This window comes from Lepisosteus platostomus, chromosome 14 (assembly GCF_059453375.1).
Source record: "Lepisosteus platostomus isolate fLepPlt1 chromosome 14, fLepPlt1.hap1, whole genome shotgun sequence".
Lineage (NCBI taxonomy): Eukaryota > Metazoa > Chordata > Actinopteri > Semionotiformes > Lepisosteidae > Lepisosteus > Lepisosteus platostomus.
Window position 1 is genome coordinate 37,507,849 of NC_142624.1, and position 23,899 is coordinate 37,531,747.

Genomic DNA, 23,899 nt, shown 5'->3' on the forward strand with positions numbered 1-23,899 from the left:
TGCTTTCTGTCCCCCATTGATCTATTGAATTTAAATTCAAAGAATCATTGCTTTTCATCTTAAAAAGCACGGGGAATGTCAAGGTTACTATGCTTAGCTCATGGTTTCTTGAGCATTTTGGATGTCTTTCAGCCTGAAAATCTGTCCATAAAATCTTATGGACAATTGATGCTGTAACTCACTACTGAAACATTTTGAAAAAAATACTGCCATATATTTAGCTTCAGAAAGATTCTTGGAAGTTCTGCGTTTGCCTTTCTATTTTGGAAGCTGGTGGGTACAGTGTAACTGTAAGAAAGTGCCAAATAATTTATGTGAAGAATTAAGCCATTTCCAATCTAGAGTCAGAGAAAAATTGCCCTAACTGATTCCAAATGAAACAAAAGAGCCTAAAACTTTAATATTCAGAAAACCTCATCTCAGACAGATGTCTGGGCACTTAAGATGCTCATCAGCGTGATTACAGTACATTACAGCCCCGCACGTATCAATTTTAAAAGGCAGAATACTTGACTCTAGCAAAATAAATTCTTGCCAAACAGGCTTTGAAGTGTTTCCTCTATTGAGGCTTTTTTCATGTTCCTGCTTTAAGTTTGGAGGAGCTCCTACCTTGAAGGATGTTTTTCACAATTTGTGTATTATATTTTTGGTACAAATATAAATGAATTCACCTATCAGAGGTTATACTGTATATACCCAAACACAAATGTGTGAATGGATGTATAAAATCTCTCCAACAGCAACAGCCTGACCTCTTCCATCGCAGGGACATTTTCTATCTAAATGACAGGTTATTGAGTTGAAATTAGACATTTTCTATACAGTGTATATTTTAAATGCATTTTTCACCCTCTTTGTAGCGCTTAATAAAAACTGAAGGAACATTGTGACAGGAGCCACCTCAATTAAGGTAGCTCCCAAGGCCTGAGCAGCTGAAAAGTAATTTTGGCAAGAAGTACAGTGAAAAAGTCTTTTCTGTCTCAAACTCTCCTCTGAAACACTGGAGAACTCAAACACAGAGAACTGCTCTTCAACTACCCAAAAACCAACTTCCACCATGAAGGCCTTTATATACCTAACACAATTAGTCACTTCCATGTGAAAATGTCTGCTAACCCAATTAACTAATTAATGAATCCCCACTGTGGCTGTTTACAATCATTAGAAGACAGACTGGCCTCTAGTGGCAGGTAGGCTGTAATATCGGCCTGTTCTCAACCCGGCCTCCCACAAACTGTTTGTGTGGCATCATCCTTGTCTTCCGCATGTGTAATGTCAACATTTCTGAAACACTATAGCAAAGTGCCGCTGTAAAGATAGAATAGACCTAGGATATCTGTGGGATTACCTGCTCCATGCTTTACTCCAGTGGCATGGGGACAGAGCCCCACAAATTATGCTGAAGATGAGCGTTTTTAGTCCAGATCCATTCAGTATAAAAGGGTTTGTGATTCAGACTACACTGCCAGTTTGCATATTGTTCAGAGCACTCCAGTCCATCAGAATCGATTTTTGGCATTGCAAAGCAGGTTGTTATATTGGAAGAAGGTAAGAGAGTGCAGAGTCTCTCTTACATGGGAAAATTGGAAAAGGCTATTTGAATGTGTGCATACTCTTGTGTTTTGCTGTAAGCTCTAATGAACCCGTAGGAAGCAGTTGCTCTTGTGTCCCTAATATAAACACAAAGAAAACTACTTTAATCTTTAAGTTGCCATCTTGTGTCCCACAAACGTAAGCATACTGTATGTCTGTGGGTCGACTGAACCAACTTTCTTTGCAGAAGGAACGCTTCATTTATGACAAGAGGGTATTTTAAGGACTTTGAAGATGTACAGTTCAGTGATAATGAAAAAGAAGACTTGTAAGAATCTCACAGTCTATGGTTAATAACAGCTTAACTCAAAGCTACGATGTTGTTCCTCCCACTGCCTTCTCAGCTGGAGTTTTCCTGTCGAATGCTGATGTGTTAACTTGTAAGGAGTGTGGATGATTCACAGGACTGGACAGAGAAATGGGATTTTGCTCATTCAAACGATGTTTTCCTTTTTTTATCTGTGTAGCCGCAGAGCATTCCTGCTGCTTTCCTTGGAAGTCTCTTTATAGTTCTTCATTGGCCTACGACTGCCTGGCATCAGGCAATCAAGTTAGATTAGAAGAAGCCAGGAGATATGAATCATAAATGAATTTTAGAAATAATGACGCTTAGGCCGAAAGAAGAGGTCAGCGTAGAGCTCAGCGTGAGCGAGGAGGTTGGTTTCGTGTGCAGTCGGAAAGCTCTCCTTTGTACCGCGTTAAAAAAACTTCAGTCCTTAATCACAGCTTTACAAATTTAAAAAAGCCTAAATAAAACTCTTACTGTTGTTGATGGTGCTTCGACAGCCTTGAAGGGTAATGCAATAATTTAGAGTCTCGGATGCAAATGACACCATTGATCCGTTCTATTCTGAGAATCCTTAGTAGCATAAGTGAAGATAAACAGATGAGTTATCGGCCTTATTTTTTTTGCATCTAGTAACTGTCATTTCTCAGGTATTGACAACACAGTTAGAAGTGTTGTTTCTACATTTTTTTTTTTTTGGTCTGAACGTTCCCTTCCCTTTACATGGCCGACACCTTTTACCTACGTAAGGGAACAAAATGAAGGCGAAGCCTGTTAAAAGTGAAAAAGACATTTTGACGGGGCTGGCACCAGTGCAGGCCTCTGTTCCCGCCGGGGAAGACTGTGTGGTTTGCGGGTTGTGTTTATTGCCGAGGGCTCTGGTTTCCTGCCTGGGTCCGGGTGCGATTGTCCTTCACGGCCCTCCTGCCGCGGAGAGCCTGGTGTTCCTGGGAAGGTGGGAAGGGCTCACTCACCTCAGCTCTCGGCGTGATCAGGGGGCCGGAAGTTCAACAGGGTGCGCTGGTGCCCACGCGTGCCCGCTCAAGCGTGTTCCTTCCTCCGTGTTTCAGAGCCGAACTTCATTTCCGCCTACGACATCGGGCTGTTCACGTACTTCTTCCTGCGGGAGAACGCGGTGGAGCATGACTGCGGCAAGACGGTGTACTCGCGCGTGGCGCGGGTGTGCAAGAACGACATCGGGGGCCGCTTCCTGCTGGAGGACACCTGGACCACCTTCATGAAGGCCAGGCTGAACTGCTCGCGCTCCGGGGAGATCCCTTTCTACTACAACGAGCTGCAGAGCACCTTCTACCTGCCCGAGCAGGACCTCATCTACGGCATCTTCACCACCAACGTGTAAGCGCTGCTTCCTGCGGTCCCTTGCCCTTCATCTTGCCTCCCAGTTTTGGTTTTTGAGTATTTGAGCATACAGATTTTCCTCATCATCTGGCTCATGCACGGTTTCCATACTGAGCACCGGTCTTCCCACCCACAGGAAGACCCTCGCTCATACGCAGTTAAAACTTTTTAAAAGCAAGCGGCCTTTGCAAAAACACACGACTCTGATTGTGTTCTTGCCTGCATCAGAAATCCCCCACCACCTGCACCATCTCTCTCCAGGCAGCTGGTCATTGCATGGTGGGTTTTTCACATGAGCGTGCACAGGATGCTCTTGACTGATGATTAGATATTATTGCTTTCATATGTCGAATGATCATTCACATTATGGTACTGTATGTCTAACGTGTAAGGGAGAAATCTGCAGGTTATGTGAGTCGATGAGGAGAGTAACATGGATCGTGGGAACCTGACCCCCTGTTTCCCATGTCCTCAAGTATTCAACAACTGTGGTTGTTTCAGCTGTGGTGGTTTTCAGTACTGTAACCTCCACTGATGAGGGAAACCTGTGGTCTCTCTGGCAAAGCATCAGTGCTCTGCTCTCTCACTGTCCACTGTGTAGTGGGCCAGCAGAGATTTAGGAAGCTTTGCTGCCTTTCCTAGTATTTCCTTCGGATTATTGTAAATGGCCCCCTTTCTTTGTCTTCATGCCTGTCATAATGTGTGAATGTGGCTATCTTTCTGTTAAGCGGTCGTTTTGTCTAGAAAATCACTGGGTGTTTTTAGGGCTTCATGTAATGCAAGAACAAATATAGTTGAAAATATTACAGTACTATTGATCTTGATTGAGATCAGAGAAATCGTGTTCCCACGTAAGTGTAAGTAAGTTATTGCTCATGGAATTTCCCTTACAGATTTAAGCTATTTTCAAAATAATTATCCACTTGTCAGATGAAGAAATAACTCCGGGCCATATTCAGTATTTTTCAGGTAGAAACCCTGCACTTTATTGATTGCTAACGTGTAATCCGTGGAACGCTAAGAAAAACCTATAAAAAGATCTAAAATCTTCACATATTCAGACATCAAATGGATCAGTAGTTACATGTACACCTAGCGTTCGCCAGCATCTTGCCAGAAATAACACTCACCCGGGTGGTCTCCCTCTATCTTGCAGTGTGTAATTTGATAAAATAATAATTGCCTAACTAGAGGGGAAGGGCATTATTTGGCATGTCCTTTACCACCTGAGAAGTGCAGTGCGTTACTCTAATTGTAACTACAGTATTTCCGACGCTATGAAATTGACCTTTGCCTTTCACATTCCCTGGAGATTTGTTTCAGGATACCATGGAGAGCGTGCTTGCAGAAAGACTTGGCAGCACAGTCAGTTATTTGTGACAGTGCTGAGGTTCAAGTATCTAAACAGGGCAGGTCCTTTTAATTAACTGCATTTCTTATTAGCTTCCCCCTGGTGAGTAAGACTGCTGGTCAGACCCGAGGGGATACAGCGTTACCACGCTCTCACAGTTGGATTTTAAAATAGAATATGAGACAACATTTTGTTCTGTTCCCTGGCTTCCAGTGGGGCCGTTTAATTTCTTTGCTGGTAAATCTGGTCGTGGTGCGATTCGGGGAGCCTGGCAGCTGAGGAGACTGGACTCCTGCCTGGGCAGGTGTGCACTGTGCCAGGAGCAGTTGAGGAACCGCGGACTGGTTTTGGGGAGCCTGGCACCCCCCGAAAGGTCTCCATCGTGTGCCATGGGTGTCTGAGAAATCCTTTCAGTTCATTGTTATATCCCTCCCGCTTCAGTACTTGGTGCAAACAGAATATTCACCAACGCTGAAACACTCAAATTATTATTTTTTAATTCTTTAATTCTTCGGATGCCAAAACTTTGTTTACACCACACCATATGCCTTGTACTGAGGAAAGGTTTCCATTGGTATTTCCTTAGAAGCAAATGTCAAGATCTTCTGTCAGAGGGCACATTTAACTTAACATTTAAAGAGACAGGCTGCACCCATCCCTTACTGTAGCTAACCACTGAATCCATAGGACCAAGCTGGCAAAGAAAGAGCTGTGGAAACTATCACATTGAAAATAGGTTCTCCTTTCCTCCAAGCACTCTGCGCCAACTCATACAGGAGAACAAAGCCACGGCCTTCAATCAGTGACATTTGCTTAGTAAGCTGCTGCACTGCGGGGCAAAAGATTGCTTTCTTATATGGGGGGCAATAATTGCTTTGTCATTGGTGCTGGCAGTATTTATATATGCGATGCAGTGCCCTTTCTAGGGCAAATCCAAAACAACTTGTTTTATAGTCACTGGGTCCCTGGCGCCCAGGACATGGGCTCAGGTTTTAGTCTTGCCCCACTTATACCATTTATTCAGAGAAAGCAGTAGGACTGTTGGGGTCGAGGAGAGGCGCATGCTGTTATGTTTGTCAGCAGATGTAGCTGATGTATCTGACTGTAAGATAAGAGAAAATACTTTGTAGTTCTAGGCTCTGGTTTTGTTTCTGAAGGTGTTTCCATATTTGCAGCTGCTCTTTAATAAAAGATGTGAACAGGATAGCTAAAAGGGTCTTGTACCACCACTAGAATTATAAGCGAGGGGTAGATTTCAAAGAGCCTCTCATACAAAGCCATCTTATTCAAGACCTGAGAGGCTTCGTTTCCTCCCTGTGTTCAGAGCTTTTGTAGGAATATTACTTGCAGACACAAAGGTGGAGAGAGCATTGTTTTAAGGAAATCTATCAGTAGCAGTCCCTGCTGCCCTCAGTCAAAAAACTAAGAGAATTCTCAAATGTAAGCTGCATAAAATGTTACTGTTTCAGATTTTGTCCATTTTAAGATCTTGAAACTGAGAAGATAAAAGAAAAAAACTCTGAATGAATCTCTAAAATTTCAGTTTGCTTCAGGAAAAGCTCCTTTGTTTCAGGTCTATGCAGACTGGATACAGACATCTTTCGGAAAGTCCAGTATTAAAGGCTTGTACAGTAATACTGCACGTGAGCAAACACAAGAACTGGCAGTCGAATTGCCCGATTTCTAACCTTTGAGCTCAGAAGTCAAACGGGAATGATCTGCCTTGGTCTCACAGCGTGTCTGGCTGTGCCACAGTTTGAGCACAAACCCATCTGCCTTGGTGGCAGCGAGAGGTTTTCATTACACTGGTTCAGCTCATGCTGAGCATGTCTTTCTTAGGCAAAGCTTTTACAGCCAGGCCAAATGCTTGATGGAGTGTTATCCAAGGCTGGCAGTGGCTGAGACTGAGCTCTGTGCCAAGCCGTCAGCTAAACATGGAGATCTGAAAACACAAATATATGTAAGTAATTTGTAACTTTTGCAGTTGTGAAGATTATGTAACTCAATGCTATCTGGGTTCTGTGGGATTTGCTGGCATTTAAATCTACGAAGTGGTTCTGGGACTGAACCTTACTGTGGTTCATGAACGTTGGAGGCCTCGGTGCTCTCTTAGAGTGGCGAAGGTCTGGCTGAAGTGACATCACTTCCTGAAGGCTGTCAGCTGGGTATTGGCGTTTGCCTGTCGTCTCCTTTTCCTCTCTCCTCTCCCTCCCTCCCTCCCGATGTGCGGAGTTCAATCACTTGGAGCTGCAATTAGGTTAGTCTCATTAATCCAGCAGGCAAGAGGCCAGTGCCACTTTCGAGCTGTAAAATGCAACCCAATTCCAGACATGCTCATTTACATTTCATCAATTAACATTTTTTAATGTCGAGAATTATATGGTACTTTCACATTAAAAATGCAGAATAGAATGCATTTCTAAGGTCCAAGAAAATGAAGAGAGGTTTGTGCTTTTAATGTGTAGTCATTTGTTTTGTAAAAAAATATTTTTGGCAAGCTTTAGCTTCAGCTGTAAACCATGCTGACTTTTGGAGACATGGGTATTTTCTCTGCAGTGGGTATTAGGAGTTTGGTGTGTGCCACTGATGCCGAGAGAACCATTCTCAGTATAGTTGTTAAAACTCTGGGCTCTGACAGATCCCTGCAGCAGGTGCTGTTCATATAGGATTTAGTTTCTTACTTTTACTTTCAGATTCGTGAGCACATGCTGTATGAGCCCCGCCAGGTGAACTGTCCTCCTTCAGCTGAGACCCTGGGCCCGGTTTCTGAATAGCAGACTCCACTGTGTGGATGTGTGCCACTGAGATAGCTCCAGACCAGGACACAGTACTGTAGGAGCGGGATTTATTTTTCCAGAGCTGAGATAACCCGCGCAGCCCGAGGTTCATTTATTTATATCTCTCTGCCAGGCAGGGACGGAGTTCTGCGACTGCTTTCCGGCATGGTGATTTCTCTCTCTTTTTCTTTTCTAATGGGCAGGAACAGCATTGCCGCGTCAGCTGTTTGTGCTTTCAACCTCAGTGCCGTTACCCAGGCTTTTAATGGGCCGTTTCGGTACCAGGAGAACCCTCGGTCAACATGGCTGTCTGCGCCAAACCCCATTCCCAACTTTCAGGTAGGATCAGTGGGAAGAGCTCACTTCCAGAAACCATTCCGTAGGTTGGGTTTCACTCTTGAGCCGTTCTTTTGTGCTTTGATGCTGGTGGGCTCCTACTTTAGTCTAAGCCCCGCTTGGCTCCCATGAACGAATAGTGATCTACAATGCATGTTACTCTGCAAAAAATCTCTAATGGATTAACATAGCCTCTGTAGAAACAATTGACGTTCTTTCTCCGTAATGTTGAGTTTCTGTGGGCAGTCTCGATTGCGGCCAGTCAGCAGGCGACAGTCTTCCTTCAGTATCGCCTGAACAAATACGATTGGAAAAACCTGTTCAGACGGAGGTGGATGCCGTTCTCAATCGCATAATGCTGCATTGAAGTCTAGCCTGTGTTTTGGGTTTTAAAGGTTGACCGTGACCCGCTTTTTAACGGGAGAGAGCTGCTGTCCCTGGTGGCAAGGCTTAGTCTGGTGTGAAGCGGTCATTTAACCATCTTCTCCTAGCGACTCAGAAGTTCATCTGCTTTCTGTGGGCCTTTTTATGTATTTTTCCAGGTCACCGGCAGACTCATTTAGGTCATTAATGTTTTTTTTTTCCCAATATAACCTAGATAATGAATGAATGTGAAACTGTCGACCATTCTCCTCCTGCTGGGCGAGACGCAGTCCAGCAGGTTTTGTAGATCGCCATTGAATTCCAATTTCTGAAAGTAATGGAGAAATTCCATTGCGATAAATTAAAAAGGTGACTTTGTTAGATTTAAGTCATTTTACATTTTAGGTAATTTAGAGGTCTGGGACTACTATCTAAGGTCTCCTACGCTCTCGGAGACCAGAGTTCCCTTAACTGGGGAGATGACTTACTTGAGTCATCCGTAGCTCACCAGTGTTGCCAGTCTTTAAAAACAGGTGACCCATTCCTCAGGACGAGGTCTGGAGACCCCTGTACTTCATCGCGGTTCTCCTGGTCTCTAGCGGTGCTCTTGTCTGCTTCTCCCCCACCCCCCCAGTGTGGTACAGTAAACGACTACAGCCCCAACGAGAACCTCACAGAGCGCAGCCTGCAGGACGCCCAGCGCCTGTTCCTGATGAACGACGTGGTGCAGCCCATTTCAGTGGACCCCCTGGTCATGCAAGACAACGTGCGCTTCTCCAAGCTGGTGGTGGACATCGTGCAGGGCAGGGACACCCTCTACCACGTCATGTACATCGGAACGGGTAAGCAAAGTCAGAACTCGCTCTGACGTTTGGGGTTTGAACCCAAGAGCTAGATCACAGCTTTCGGTTTTCTCCACCCCCCCCGTCAGAATACGGCACCATCCGGAAGGCCCTCTCCACCACCAACAAGAGCTTACGGGGATGTTACCTGGAGGAGATACAGCTCCTCCCCCCAGGCACACGGGAGCCAATCCTGGGCCTTCAAATCCTCCACAGTGATAGGTCGCTTTTCGTGGGCCTCAACAACAGAGTGCTGAAGATCCCGTTGGAGAGATGCTCGACCTACAAAACGGAAAAGTGAGTAGATGCTGAGGGAGCTTTTACTGTACACATTCTCGTCTTCATGCCTGTCAAATATACTGTGAAACGTTGTTTATTTCTGTCATTTATTGGGGATGTTTAACGGCCCGTTATCTAATGCTGACAAAATAAGGACTAGGAAATGTGTTAACCAGCTACTGCGATGACAGTGCATTTATTCATTTAAGACATAATGCCAGCAATCCGAGTCCCTGAAGGTTGAGGTGAATTTAGGAAGGGCAGTGGTTGGATGCCTTATCTGTCCCCTCCGAGCAGTGCTCTCTCTGCAGGGTGCCCTCCTTTGCTGAGTCAGGTCTCTGTTCTCCCATGGGGAATCTGTGCTGTGCAGATCTCGGAATGCTAAACAGGATCCTGAAACGATTGAAAGTCAAGCTAGTGAGACGTACAGAGGTTACGCTGTGTTCAAAGCACAGAGAAGCAGATTGTGTTGCTTTGGGTTCAAGGGTGTAGAAAGGACTTTTTTTTTTTCCTACATCGCTTCAGGCTGCTGACAGGAGAATGTTTTATGCAATAAAAATCAGTTAGTATGGAACCGCCAGACACTGACATTTTAAAAAGTTGTATTATACTCCACATCAACATAAATTGCTTATAACTGCAACAGATTTAATAAGATCTGACAGAGACAACAACAATAAGACACAGTTAATCTTTTTTGAGCAGCTGCTCTAACGTTTTATTGAACAGACGTGATGTAGGTAAATTCATTGTGCTGATTAACAGTCGTCACAACAGGGTTGATCAATAGAGGAGGATTGTGAAAGTCGCAGGCTAGTAAGGTATGTTGCCACTGCTGGAAGCTGCTATGCTTGCTTTGCACCAGGTTGTAGATGCTGTCCTGCCCTCTCATACAGCCAGGACAAGCATGTGCCTGTTCACTGGTCTCTGAGCCCTAGATGCCACATGTCATCCCAGCTCATCGCTGGCGAGCAGGGCGTCGACAGCAAAGCTATTACCTTCTCTTCTCACAAGAAAGCCGCTGTTACACGAGCAGCACCAGAACAGTTTGAGCCTGCAGGCGGGCTGCACCGTACAGTCAGCTTGCCTTCAGTCAGCCCGGACAAGTGGAGTCCCGGAGTGTCCAGAGAATGGCATCTGCGTGGCATCCCCGTGCAGTCAATAAAGCCTTAATGTAGATGCATATCGGGCCGTGCTTTGTGATTTGGATAACAAGAAGCTGAGCTTAATCCGTTAGGAAAACGTACAGTGAGGGCTCTGTGGGACGAGCTAAGAGAACTGAAGTGGCAGGGACGTGTCCAGAATGTGGCTCTGACTCATGGTCATGGGGGGTTGGGGGGGGCAGTGGAGGTGTGCAGCGCTGCCGTTGCGTGATTGATTTCATTTTGGGGGCGTCACTTTGGCTGTCCTAATGGAAAGTGGGGTGCCCTTGTGTTTGGCGTTCTGATTTTTGACTTATCAATCCTTTCTTCACGTAATGTGGGAATATAATTCCTTTCTAGGTCTTCAGAACAAGAATGCCTGTGTTTTCCAAGCACATAACGTTAGAGTTTTTGATGCATTAAAGGCGCGAGTGGTGACAAATGGTAGAAAACTTGGAGCACCCATCTATTAATTTACAAACACCTAGTTGACACATTTTTGTGATGAAGCCTGTATTTTCATACACGTCTTAAAGTAAGAAATGGATTTTGTAGCCAAACAGAAGATGCCATCATGGTGTGACCTCCCGCTACTGATCCTCAGTGCACCTGCATTCCTCGAATGTACACATCTTGTTGACTACTGGTCTAGTGCAAATAGGGCAGTTATTATAAATGAGCAATAATGTTGTTGCTTTGATGATTCAGTGCTCCATTAAGGTAAAAATACCCAACACTGATTTTTTAGATCTCTGGGTTTTACGAACAGTCATGGGGGATTTTGTTTTAGGTTTTCGGACTTTGAGCATTCAGACAGTAATCGAGGATTGACTTGCCTTTGTGATTGGGGGATGGGAGGCATATGAATTGTTCTCAAACACCTGATTCTCCTCTCAGACATTGTTATACTTTGCATTTTCTTGCATTTACTATTCAGAGACTGGGCATAAGGCATACAAAACAATTGAAAAGAGCTGACAGATCCTGACTGGATTACTCAAAGCTGTTTAGGGAATCTGTTGCACTCCGATAAGTAGTAATCTGATACTACTGTGTGTTTTTATGAAGTACAGTAAGCATCCAAACAGGAAAATGGAAGTATCCATGTTCTCATCATCTGTTGTCTCCAGCTCACCCTAGTAGACTCTTGCTGTATTAATGCCGAATTGTTTGACCAGACAGCAAAGGCTTTCCTTGGGTGGTTAAAATGGAAAAGGAAACGCAACATGCAGGTTGGAGGTTGTATTTATAGAATGATAGTGGCAGTTTCCAGAGCTACAAAGTGCACCACTGGCCCTCCCTCAGTTTACCCCCGTGACCCCAGGAGTGGAAGAAGGTGCTGTTTCCCACCCCGGGCTGAGCATGAGGACAGAATGACAACTTGATCTCGCGGTGGTGAATTTGCAGCTGACGCGGAGCTTGAGTTCTCTTACCCTCTCCGTCGAGAAGATAAGGAATTTGCATCTCGTCCTTCCACAGGCTACACTCCAACATAGAATCCTGATGGCGTCGAAGAAAACAAGGCTATGAATATGCAGTATTGTAATGCTACACTGCAGTGTTCACCCTGAGCAAGCAGCAGGTACAGTAGCAAGTCAGAAAGGAAATGCAGTAAATGTATTTTCAGAAAAATTGCAGGTTCACAGAAATCTGTGGTTATAAAGGAAACATTTCAGTTTTTAGTTTGAGACACTCCTTTATCATATACCGTAAATATTCAAAGCAAACAGGTATCATTTCTTGGTTTCCCCATAGGATTGCTTTATTTTCAGCAGAACTATTTCAGGGCAGCATGGAGATTATAGTACTTTCAATGTTGTGCTCCGCATAATCGATCAATATTAGGCAGTTCTGTAATCATCTAAACCCCCAGAAAAGCTTGGTATAGACTACACCCCAGTTTCTGGAGAGTGGCAGCTTTTTCTGAAAGTCGTCAATGATTACAGTAGGCCCACATCACTCTGAACCAGTTCTGAGATGCGGACACCTTTGTATACACTTTCACTACTTTGTGTTTCCAATTAGAGGTGGTAAGTGTTTCAGCCAATAGGGACTGCAGTACCCAGCTGTGCCTAATTATGAATTACGTAACTCCCGTGTTCGTTGGCCTATCCTGTTTCTCTGTTAAACACTGCCTTGCTCCTGAGCAGATGGCCATTCCTGAGAAGAGCAGCCTCAGACACTCACTAAGGGATTGAGCAGGTTTCTGTAACAGTGAGTTCACCCTCAAGCCTAATTCTACATTCTGGTTTCACCTGCAGGAAAAGCATGATTTCCATTTTGGGGACTTTGGCTCTTCATTCAGGATGTTTAAGTTTCTGAATGGAGATAATGTACTTGCCCTTACTTTGCCCAGGCTGTTTTAAAACTTTGTCTGGCATCATTGAACATCATCGAACCATATGAGAACATTTCTAATGCATCTGTCACAATCTCTTGCTCTTTGTATGTGCATATATACGTGTGTGTGTGTGTTCAAGAATAGTTTTTCTTTACATACCATGTACGTGTCAAGGCTTTGTTTCACAACTTTTTTCGACAGCAACAAAAGTCGCTTTAATTAATTGAGATATTGCCAAGTACGATATTGCAAAGCTTTTTCCATTTGATTGTATTCTAAAAATACCCCTCTTGTTCCAGTTGTGGCTTTGCTCTGGATATAAATGAAGTCAACACTCCTTATATGAATGGTGGTGGCTATGGATGGCCAGAGAAGTGTGCTACAAAGAGGCCTTTTGAATGCAGTTTTTTTTCCTCAATGCCTAATCTGTATGCACTTTTATGTTTCAATAGAAGTACAGATACATCAGGGAGCTAAAAACAGTTTTATGCAGTATTCTATGCAGTTATTTCATTTTCATTGGAAACACTTTCTGACTTCGGCCACAGAATTTTAAATGATTTGGAAGATTTGTAGTAACAGCCACGTCTACATATAGTGAGGGAAACTAGCAGTGCTTAAGAAACTGTGTGGCACTAGTGTAGAACTACAGTAGTATCTACACTGAAATTATCCAGATAAAAAATAATCGGAATCATAATATTGTTGCACCTGTCCTAGTTTTGCTGCTTTCCTTGAATAATAACCACCAGAGGGTAGCAAAGATTGTTGACACATTTTCGCTTATAATAATCAATATCACACTACTAATAAACATATAGGTAATGCCTGAGTGCATTTGTATAGCACTGATTATTCCTAAGGACCCTCAAGTGCTTTACATACTGTACATGATGGGAATCACTTCACCCAGCACCTACCTGCTACATGGAAGCCAATGATCCACCAGTCCCAATGCACAATGGATCTGAGAGAAATTATTTAAATCGTTTTGGAGATGTTTTTCTTAAAAATGGAGCTCAGGCCACCATCTTGGTTAATGGAGCAATGTCATTGTTATTGTCGCTTATCAGTTTGCTTGTGTGTGGGGAAGATGAGCGGTCAGTTTTGAAGTTGGTGAATAGACCGTGTTTGATCGAGAGCAGTTTAACGCTCAGAATCCAGAGCTGCTGGCGTTGTCGATACTGGTTTACGCCACTAGAGGGCAGCTTAGTGGCACTCCAGAGACGGAGAAAAAGGTAAATGTTTCCATATTTGAACAACGCTATGAGAGGAATCAACCCTACAGCTGACTGAAATTGGATTCCTCTATTAACAGTTTCAACGAGAGGCAAAGGGCAGTGGTGGATGACTGGTAATGCCTCATGGAAAGACTTTCATGAAGAAGGTTTGGACTCACAGGGAGATTGCATTGTTTGGGAAAGGTTAAGTCTTGTGCTGTATATCGGGGTGACAATCTTGCTTGTTTGAGAAATATCGATCGGCCAAACAGGATCAGACGAATAGGTTTTAAGTTGGAGGAGAAATGGGGAGGCCAGTTTATGGACCACGTTAGGTTTGGGTTTAGAAATGGGGCCAGCCCCAACCCTAGTTCCCTACATCTCCATATTAAAAAGGGCGTTCGTGTATATACTGTAGGTCTCCACATGCCGCAGTACTAGGTGAGGGGAACCTGCCACAAGCAGCTATGTTGGTTCAACAGCTGGAACATTGTGCCAAATTTGAAACCCCCAGGTTTCCCTTAGGATTATGCTAATGAAACCTGGTTGTTACTGACTGGAGCGGTTTAATGTTTTTGATGAACCGATCAGTTTCAACATCGAAAGTTGTAATCATTTTGCACCAGGGAAATTGCCTGCAAAACATAACTTTAAATGCCTCAAATGTTTTTAGGAAAGTATACAATTTAAAGGAGATCTGCGGTTCTGGTTTCTCAGACTGGTTATTAAATCTCGGTAACAGAATTAAATTAATTGACATTACAGAAAAAAATTACAAATGTCAAATTAAGCACAAAATCATGACCTTTGTGAAAGTACTGTAAGTTGCCATTTTGTCGCAAACTTGCATTTGAGTTCCCGTGAATTGTGACGTGATGCGGCCCTTTCTGCTCACTAGTCACTGTCATGACTAATATAATGTGACGTGCAAGCAAATAAGTACAGTTTGTGCAGCAGACATTTCACCACAGAAATGTTCCAACGTCTGGTGTGATCTGCATGTGGAGTTAGCAAGTAAGTAGTATTTGTCAGCAAAACCGTGTAGAAATCGAAAGCAGTATTTCTATTGGATTTAAAGAGATGTATTCACAAGCTCGCTTGTTTACAATGTCATAGGGTCGCATGCCACCAGTAGTTTTGTTACCTCATTCTGAATTGCAGAACATGGCGCTGTGCAGACCTGGAAATGTCATCTATTTTGTGGTGTAAATTGTAGTTTTTTCAAGCTAGTGTGTACATTTTACTTTTATCGTGGTTTGAAATGCCCTCATCACTGCTGATTCTTTCAAATCCTAAAATATGAAAATAGCATTGCAGTGCCCCTTGAAAAAGTTCAGGCAGCCATCCTGGTTAATTAGTTTGTCAGTACAGTGATACCTGTCAAGTTTGGACTTTTATATGCCAAGACGTATTTGAACAGGAACAGTCTGTGGCAAACCTTGCAATTTACAAATCTGAAGCCAGGTCTTTGGTGTTTTTGACATCTCCCACATTGGAATTCAATTGGTGCAGCTGTTCGCAAGAAGATTTTGATAAGTTTCTCAAATGTGTGGGTCAGGATGACATCTTGGGTGATACAGGGCTGCAGTTTTTGTCACGTGTCAATTGCCTCCAACACTATATCTGCCAAGTGTGAAATCAGCTACATGGTGTTCTACCTGAACCAGTGCTACATTTCTGAAGAAAATTGAAAAACCAAAACCCTTCAATCACTAGGGGATTCTGTGCTTGGATGCCTAAAAACTAATTTCAGAAACTTGTTATAAATACCATTTTTGAACACTTTTTATATTTTCATATAATATTCTGAACGTCAGGTGTTTTGTACATTTAATGCAATATAAATTAGTCTTGGTTTGTCTTTTAAAGTGCAAATGCTGTGGCAGAAAAGAACACTTATGAATTTATGTAAATTGTTCGGTCTGTATGTTGTAAATCTGGTTCTGCTTTGTGGTAATTACATTTGACCTCTTAAATCTTAACTTCCTCTACGTCCCTAAGAGCTTAGGCTTCAGTTCTTTTGAGAAACTAATTTACTTTGCTCCTGCTGCAATTTGTTTTCTGAGAACAGAATGCCATTGAAGGTTTTTCTAACATCTATCAACTTCATCTATCATTAATTCCGAAGGCATGGCAGTTTGGGGGGGAAAAGGTCTTTATGTGATCCTGCTGTTGAAAAGGTATGGCTTTGGTCTTGCAGAGTTAGTGGGCCCCTAAAACCCTAGGACAGGCAAATGCAGTGCTGAAATGTGGCTGTCAGAAAGAGCCTGTTTCATTGTGATGGATATAGAGCTTTTGTTACTGTGGTTGGAGATTAACTGCCAAGTTTTTGTAGCAGAAGGTTAGATGAAATGTCACAAACTGTGAGCATACGTGCTGGATAGCTCCCTGAAAGATATACTTTTTCTCTTACTACGTGATCCATTTATGTTGTCAAACGGAAGAGGTTCTAACATGAAAACACGTTGACCGCATTGTTGAACAGCTGGTCTTTTTCTTAATCTTTTAACGTTCTTCTGATTAAATTAAATTACAAAGTAATGGGCTTCAGTTTGAATGACAAAAATATATCCAATAAGCAGTTACATCTGACTTTTAGGTTCAGTTTTTCTCTGTTTTTTAACCACATCCCTAGCTTTTTTTCTGAGTTGCTTTCTTTTTATCCAGAGGTTATTCCCTGGTGCAGCTGAATCATTTGAGAACAATTCTGATTGTATCTATATGCAGTTTGTATCCCGAGATTTGTATTGTCTTGAAACCATACTTTCTATATTCAGTTTAGACTGAAAACAATGAAGGGGGTCAAAAGATTAACAGAGATTTGGAGGTTTTATTACCTAAGAGAGAAAGCTTCTTGTTTCAAAGGAAGCCTACTGACAGACACAATTTATAACTTGTTGTTGCAGCTGGGATGTCTATGGGGTGCTAAAATGCACAGCAGATCGAATTCACAATTCTAGAGCAGGTATTAATACTGGGGTTTGCTTGAAAAAATGTAATCGGAAACTCGGAGTATTTATTGCTGGTTGTAGAGTGTTTTGATTTTTAAGCGTCCTCTGGCTGAGCCCCAGAATTAAAGCAATTTCTATCGGAGGATTGATTTATTACTTAACATGTTTGGTTGTATTTCTTACAAGTCCGTAATGCCTCCCCTTAGACTGTAAAAACTTACTCAAACTTTTTATGTCGCTCGTAAAACTTTCTGATTGGATTGGCTTTGACATTACAGCGTCGGCATTTCCTGCCCGCTCCAGTATAACGCTTGACCATGGCTAACCCACCCCTGACCCGTGGCCATCCCGTGATGAGGGGATAAAACTGGGCTGTTCGCGTAGCCTGGCGGGCTGCCAGGGTTCTCTGTGAAACACGTTTTCTTGCGGAGCTGTTCCCAAAGCATCGTAGGGCTAATTCGATTTGAAACCGCTATTAACATGTTATTATAGCCCGTCACAATCACGTTAGGTTTGTCATCATTTCTTTTACAAGATGTTTCCACCCGTGCAGCTTGAGAGGTTTCCTGCCAAAGAAGCCGTGTCGACACCTCTGTGTGTCAGAAGTGTCTGTTTTCTGGGATCGCAAAACATCGGTCCATTTCTGGTTCAGCTGTGACAGTTAGACACAGCAGTGTGTGTTTACTGCATAGGATAAAAGGTCATTTGAAAAACCGATTGTGCAGCCTCCGTAAACAAAGGGGAGATCTACTGTTTGTGCTCCTTGTGGTGATAGTCTGTGGTCACTGGTGGCCTAACCCTGTACCTTTTCTACACTGGAGCTGAACAACCTGTGAAATGAGGCGTTTTTGTCTTCTGTGGTTCCTCTGGAAGCTCAGCATGACCCTTTCTGCTGTCGTGGGCTGTGAATCACCCCCCCCTTCCCCCCCGCGAGACCCCCGATGAGCCTCTCATTACCTTCTCTCAATGAGGCCGATCGGTGACGGGACGAAACCATCGGCAATCACCTGGGGGCCTTTCTCACATCGCTCACAGGACACCACAGCCACACCGTGTCTTGGAACACAATAATCCCTTCCCTTCTTTGTGCATACTGATTGATTGATTTAACCTATGCTGCAAGAGGATATGCTTGAAGAAATGTAAGCATGTACAATTTGCTTTCTGTAGCTCTGGAAGGGGTAAAAGGCCTTAATGCGCACGCCGTCTCTTGAGTGATCCATCGGGGCAGTGCCAGCACCAGGCTCGAAGATGAAGTTTGGCCTTTGTCATTCGCCCAGCTGTAGAGCCTTCCATCTGTACACCCACACCGTACAGGTTTGGTGAAAATGAGCATTTTCACACTCACCTTTTTCACCCCCCTGCAGTGCTTTTCAGCAGTTTTATAGTCATTTGTGCAGCTGCAGGCCTTTCATAATAAAGGATTAAACTCTACAGCTGTGCCTGGCTTATTATTGGTCTGTATACGCGCCCCTTGCCTTTGCAGGTAAGCAGCAGAGACGAAGCGATTTGCTTTTAAGGCTTCTGCAGGGTCATGTTTTGAAAATGGTCTGGACTTTCAGAGTGTTTATAATAACCCTGTCTGCTAAAAAATGGATCTGCCACGCATGTGGATGAAAGTGTCAGCTCGGTATCACTTTCAGCTTGCTGGTATTTCCATGGTCTTAAAACCAGACTTGGGTGATTGATATTGATTTATTGTGGACAGATCACAAGTTGATTCTCTGCTATAATTAACCAAAACCAGGCTACTTTGATGGGACAAACGGATGGGTTTTGAGGTCAGTTGCACTTTATTTTCCTCCTGTAGTGGGTTGAAATGCTGAAAGATATGGATTGATTGTGTGCACTATGTGAGGTTCCCAGTTCTCATTGTGAGATATAATCATGAAGAAAAATGTAATGAAATTCAGTTTAGTGGGGTGTAGTTTGAGGTAATGTTGAACAAACCCCAGTCCAGCAGCTGTTTTCTGCCAGTCTCTAAACAGGTTTCTTGCAACCCACTACACCCTAGACACATTGCAAAAACATTTGCAAATCAGCATTTCAGTAGGCAAAATGTAATTACAACGCTGTTTTTAAAATTGATCACCCAAATGAAACACACAATGGTACAGCTTTCCAGCCAGTATTAAAATTAAGCTTCCCTCCTGATTTGTGACCTAGTTGTTAAATGAACTCGGCAGAAACCAAGTAAACCTTAGGCTTTGAGATAAAGGAAGCAATAAAAGAAATGCAGGGTTTGGCTGCAGAATTCTTCCTGTTAACCCGTATTTGCAAGTGGTCTCTGAAGCCCAGCTGCAGAAGCCTTACCTGTCAAGATGTGATCAGTGCTAGCCACTGCACTTGACCTAGAGTTGTGCTTACCCACCCTGCCCTCTGTTCAAGTTCTTTCTTCTGCCCTATATCAATGATTTAAAAGCGCACTCCCTTAACCAGAGGTGACACAGATGATTGCATTTTTATTCCCTGAAGACCCAAAGACAGGGTAATTGTTTTTATTGGAGACTAAATGTGCCTGGCGTGGAGCCACCATAACGAGAGAGCCCTGTCCAGCTCGTGATGGATGCCTTATTATGACTTGTTCACCCTGACAGATTGCAAAGTCTCAGTTTTCATTGGGATCAACAGAGAGGGCCAGATGACACCTCTCTCTCTTCCTCAGAAGGATCCTTCAGTGGTGACGAGAGGATGCTGTGGAGGTTAAAAACACAATCCTAGTATTTAGGGTAGACAGCGTGTCACTGTGTATTTTGTTCATGGACAGCAGTTACTCCAGGATTAGGTTACTTTCTCTGCCTTGTGCAGGATAGTTGGGGATGATGATGCAGAGATTACTATAATGTTTGTGTCTCGCACAGAATGTCTGTGTTATCTTTCTCTTCACTTTCCACCCCTGTTTTATTCATGGGAGCTCTTTCTATCTATATGCTAAAGGAACACGTCGAAAGAAGTTAGGAGCAGGATTTTGCGAGCCACCCACAAGTTTTAAATTTGAGGCTCATGCCAGCCTTACAAATTGGGAACACTTTCTGTTATTTGTGCCTTAAATGTCCTAGCAGGAGATTTTTTTTCCCCAAAAGTCATAATGTCATTTTTTAAAGTAAGGTGTTTTATTTCTTGCATATTATGAAGTACAGTAGAAACGCATGCTGTGAAGAGAGACATTTGAGTCAGATGTGAAGAGCACGGTGTAGGGTATAATACCTGCTGTTGTAATACAAACCTGGAGTTATGTGCTGAGTTTTCTCAACTCACAACTTTTTGTTGTTTTTTTTCCTGCTGCTTGTGTAAAAGAAACCTTGGTGAGAAACCAGACTGTAGTTTGTGAGGTGGTCTTTTCTTTGATTTGTTAAGTTCCAAACTGGAGCTCTTTTCTCCACATGGCCAGTTTACATTGGTTTCAAGGAATCAAAACAGTCACTCTTTCATAAGCCTCTTTCCTGTTTTGGAAGGAAAATACTAGAGATTTTAAAACAAGGGTTGTATTTACCAATGCGTACTGTACCAACACAGCTATTTTTCTCAGCTTCCTTGGAAAATGGGCACCTCCCTTAAATAAACTAACAGGAATGTTCCCAAAAAGAACATTCTTTCATGTGAATGTGAAATGTGAGGACGTGCCTCTTGGTTGATGCCCAGCATTTGCACAAAGTACAGCTGGGACTGGCTTAGGAGACTTAATTTCATTAAATGTTTAAATGCAATTACTCTTCAATTAGCGCTTTCGGAGGATTGAGAGTCCAATGTTCGACTTGTGTGTTTCATTCTTATTTACCTTTCCTAGACAGTTTCTAACTGCCTGTTCCAGCGTGTGGTTAAGCCCTGGCTGTCCCTGGTTCTCAGCCTAGATAAACAGGCGTGTGATGGAAGTCTTGGTGGCTCCAATGAGAGGATGGGAGGGGTGCCAGGTTTCTGCAGCTGATCTCTTCCTGTTCACTTGCAGTGTCTGCTTGGACGCCCGAGACCCATACTGTGGATGGGATAGCAAGCAGAAACGATGCACCACCATTGAGGACAGCTCCAACATGAGTCAGTGGAGCCAGAACATTACAGAGTGCCCAGTAAGTGCCAGAACTCTGCATTTATTCCCAGTGCATCCAGTTTATAGTTACATATATAACCTTGAGCCGGGCTGCTTTGCTTGCTGTCTCCTTTACCCCTTAAGGAATAGAGTTCTATTTTACAAATTCAGGAATATTATTTGTATTTATGTTCTTAGCAATCCTCAGTTTAGTAGTCCCCATGCAAGACAGCCTGGGTGCCTGTTATCTACACTGTTTATGAAATGTCACTCTGCTTCTTCCGTGTAGTTTAATTCTGTTAAGGACAGTACGCTATGCTATTTTGATGCCTGGCACTGCTCAGCTTGAACCCGCTTTGGAATGGACCTTGCAGGTGAAAAACTTGACGGTAAACGGCGCGTTTGGGCCTTGGTCACCGTGGCAACCCTGCGATCATGACGACGGGGACAGCACTGGAACGTGCCTGTGCCGCTCAAGGTCATGTGACAGCCCGGCTCCTCGCTGTGGAGGATATGGCTGCACCGGGCCTACCAGCCAGGTGGCCAACTGCTCAAGGTAACGAGCCAGTCAGATCTGCGCCGTGTCTCTCTGAGCCGCCTCGGCTCTTACAAGTTTGTCCAAGGAGAATAAAAACCTTTTTCCCCCCATCAGTGCTTAATTCAGTAAGCTTATAGCGAAACATTCCTCTAAAACTTAGTGTGTCCTTGATAAAAACATCATATCAAATGTATTTTGTTGCTGTAGGATATAATCAAACAGTGTTTATGAGGCTTTTAATCCATCTGAGAACACATTTGCCTGAATTTACAGACATTCATGAAACTTTTTCCTGCATTAATTTGGTACTTATGTTGTGGAGCCAAAGAAAATAAAACCTCACAGAAGAATAAAAACATCTTAAATCAGGTGTTCCAAGAGAAAAGATTGCAGGCTGGTGAATAGTGTTTCGGAGTTCACCTTGACCATTTTCACCATGCTGCGAGCTGGTTTGAGATTTAATTTTAGAAGTGAGGGCTCCTGGCCTGTTTTCAATACTATGAGAAATGTGTTCTCGGGGAAAAAAACTCTCTTTCAGTCAGGTGGAGGGGATTCAAGTGCAGCTGTGACTTTTAGATGCCTTCTTTTTTCTGTTGTACTGGAGAGGTAGCCAAGCTTTTACACACTTTGTGTCGGGAAGGCTCTCCACCCTGGGCTGAAAAAAAGTGCTTTGTACTTCTTAGATGCAGTTTAAAAGCTTTGGAGTCAACCCATTAATTATTCAGAAAAGAAATTGCAGGATTTAAAAATCGTGCTGTGTGTAAGACCTCAGCCTCTTGGCCACAGGCTTAATGGAAGCAAGCAGACATTTCCGAAAGAATGGTGAGGTTTTGTCGCAGTACCACTGTACCCTTCAGCCGTAAAGTCTGTCTGGTTTAAAACATCTCCATCACTCAGTATGTGTTTAGTTAAATCTGGACAATAAAGAAAGCATTTAAAATGGCACGATTATTGGTGGCTAACATAAATTTAAGACTTACTTCACCATAGCTGGGCGTTTTCAATTTTGTTGTTGAGAGAGCCGGGATTATCTAGACTGTACAAGAAGGCCAACACTTACGCCTGGAATGGGAGTGTGAGGTATAGTGCTTAATTTGGAATAATGGAGCAGGACATTTGTCTGCTTACCATCCAGACCATTCTGAAGCCTTCAAATCCTTTACCAAAGGTGACATGAATAGAGTCTTTGAAAAAAGAGGCTGGTTTGCCTCCTCTCTGAGTTCTTGTTGCACAGCCATCTGTTTGTAGCCATTACCCAATTATAATGATTGAGAATTCGCCTTGCCGGAGCTTTGCTGAAATAGATAGGTTCATTTTATTCACTGCATAACTATGCAAGATTAAAAAGAGGTGCTGGAACTGAATTGTATTTTACAGGAAGTAGCAATTAAATAATGAAAATGCAACACCAGAACAAAGCACTTTAGGAAATTGAATGTGCCTTTTTTTTTCTTTTAACTCCTTCCAGTACAGACAAGGTTTCCAGTGTATCAGTGTTTTAAAATCTGCTGTACACAGCAAGCATATAAATCAGAATTTAACAGGAGCCAATTACAGCAGTAGCCAGTCAGCTTCTTAGAGGCCTGTGTGACACATTTTGTATGTGAAAGGATGCTGCTATGAATGAGTAAAGCCCTTTGCATAGGCTGCAAAGGAACAGGTAAAGGTTTTTTGGAATATATCAAGCAACTAGATCCTACAAAGGAACAAGTAAAGGTTTATTCCACGCTGAAAAGAGGAGAAAAGAAACGCAATGTTTCGGCTGTGAAACGCTGTGTTTCTTTTCAGCGTGGAATAAACATTTACCTTTGCCTTTGTAGAATCTAGTTGTTTGATATATTCCAAAAAACCTTTACAGTACCTGTTCCTTTGCAGCCTATGCATGCTGACGCAGCCACCTACTTGAACAACTAGATCCTACGTTTTTTCCTTTCCTGCACTGAGATTGAAAAAAGCACCTTATTGCTTATAAGAGGTGGTCGGCCCGTTCTTGCCCCATGGAGTTCTTCCTTGTGTTGCGCAGGAATGGCGGCTGGACTCCCTGGTCCTCCTGGGCCCAGTGCAGTACCAGCTGTGGGATCGGGTTCCAGGTCCGCCAGCGCTCCTGTAACAACCCCTCCCCGCGGCACGGGGGCCGAGTCTGCGTGGGGCAGAGCCGAGAGGAGAGGTGAGAGAGGGGCCGTCCTGCGGGGGAGACTGCTCTGTCGTGTGACCTGCGAAATTCTTGCAGTACGAGCAGGGACGGAGGTCTGTTGAAAGACGTGCTGTGTAGGCTTCACCCTTCGGGGTCATATAGAGCCTTTTTTTCATGAAAGAGCTTCTTTTTACTGCAGCACGTCTGAGATCATGATTTCACAGCAGGTGGGAGTAATCAATACTGCCATGGAGATCATTAAGCAAAATCTTATTTACAGCTTTTTGTAGATTTTCAACTTAAAGATTTTAATCTGGATCTGTAAAAGTATATTGTTCCCTTGGCTCAATATGGCATTTTTTT

General features: G+C 43.3%; 1 protein-coding gene across 3 annotated transcripts in view; it reads left to right on the plus strand.

The window, feature by feature from the left end:
- Positions 1–23,899, plus strand: part of sema5ba (sema domain, seven thrombospondin repeats (type 1 and type 1-like), transmembrane domain (TM) and short cytoplasmic domain, (semaphorin) 5Ba) — a 111,907-nt gene that overhangs the window by 74,809 nt on the left and 13,199 nt on the right. For all 3 annotated transcript variants that reach the window (XM_088606117.1, XM_088606114.1, XM_088606116.1), the window contains 7 exons: positions 2,950–3,235; positions 7,570–7,705; positions 8,700–8,907; positions 8,997–9,204; positions 20,787–20,904; positions 21,239–21,420; positions 23,426–23,569. In XM_088606117.1, the coding sequence (XP_088462243.1) occupies positions 2,950–3,235; positions 7,570–7,705; positions 8,700–8,907; positions 8,997–9,204; positions 20,787–20,904; positions 21,239–21,420; positions 23,426–23,569 (1,282 nt within the window). The remainder of the gene's footprint in view (positions 1–2,949; positions 3,236–7,569; positions 7,706–8,699; positions 8,908–8,996; positions 9,205–20,786; positions 20,905–21,238; positions 21,421–23,425; positions 23,570–23,899) is intronic.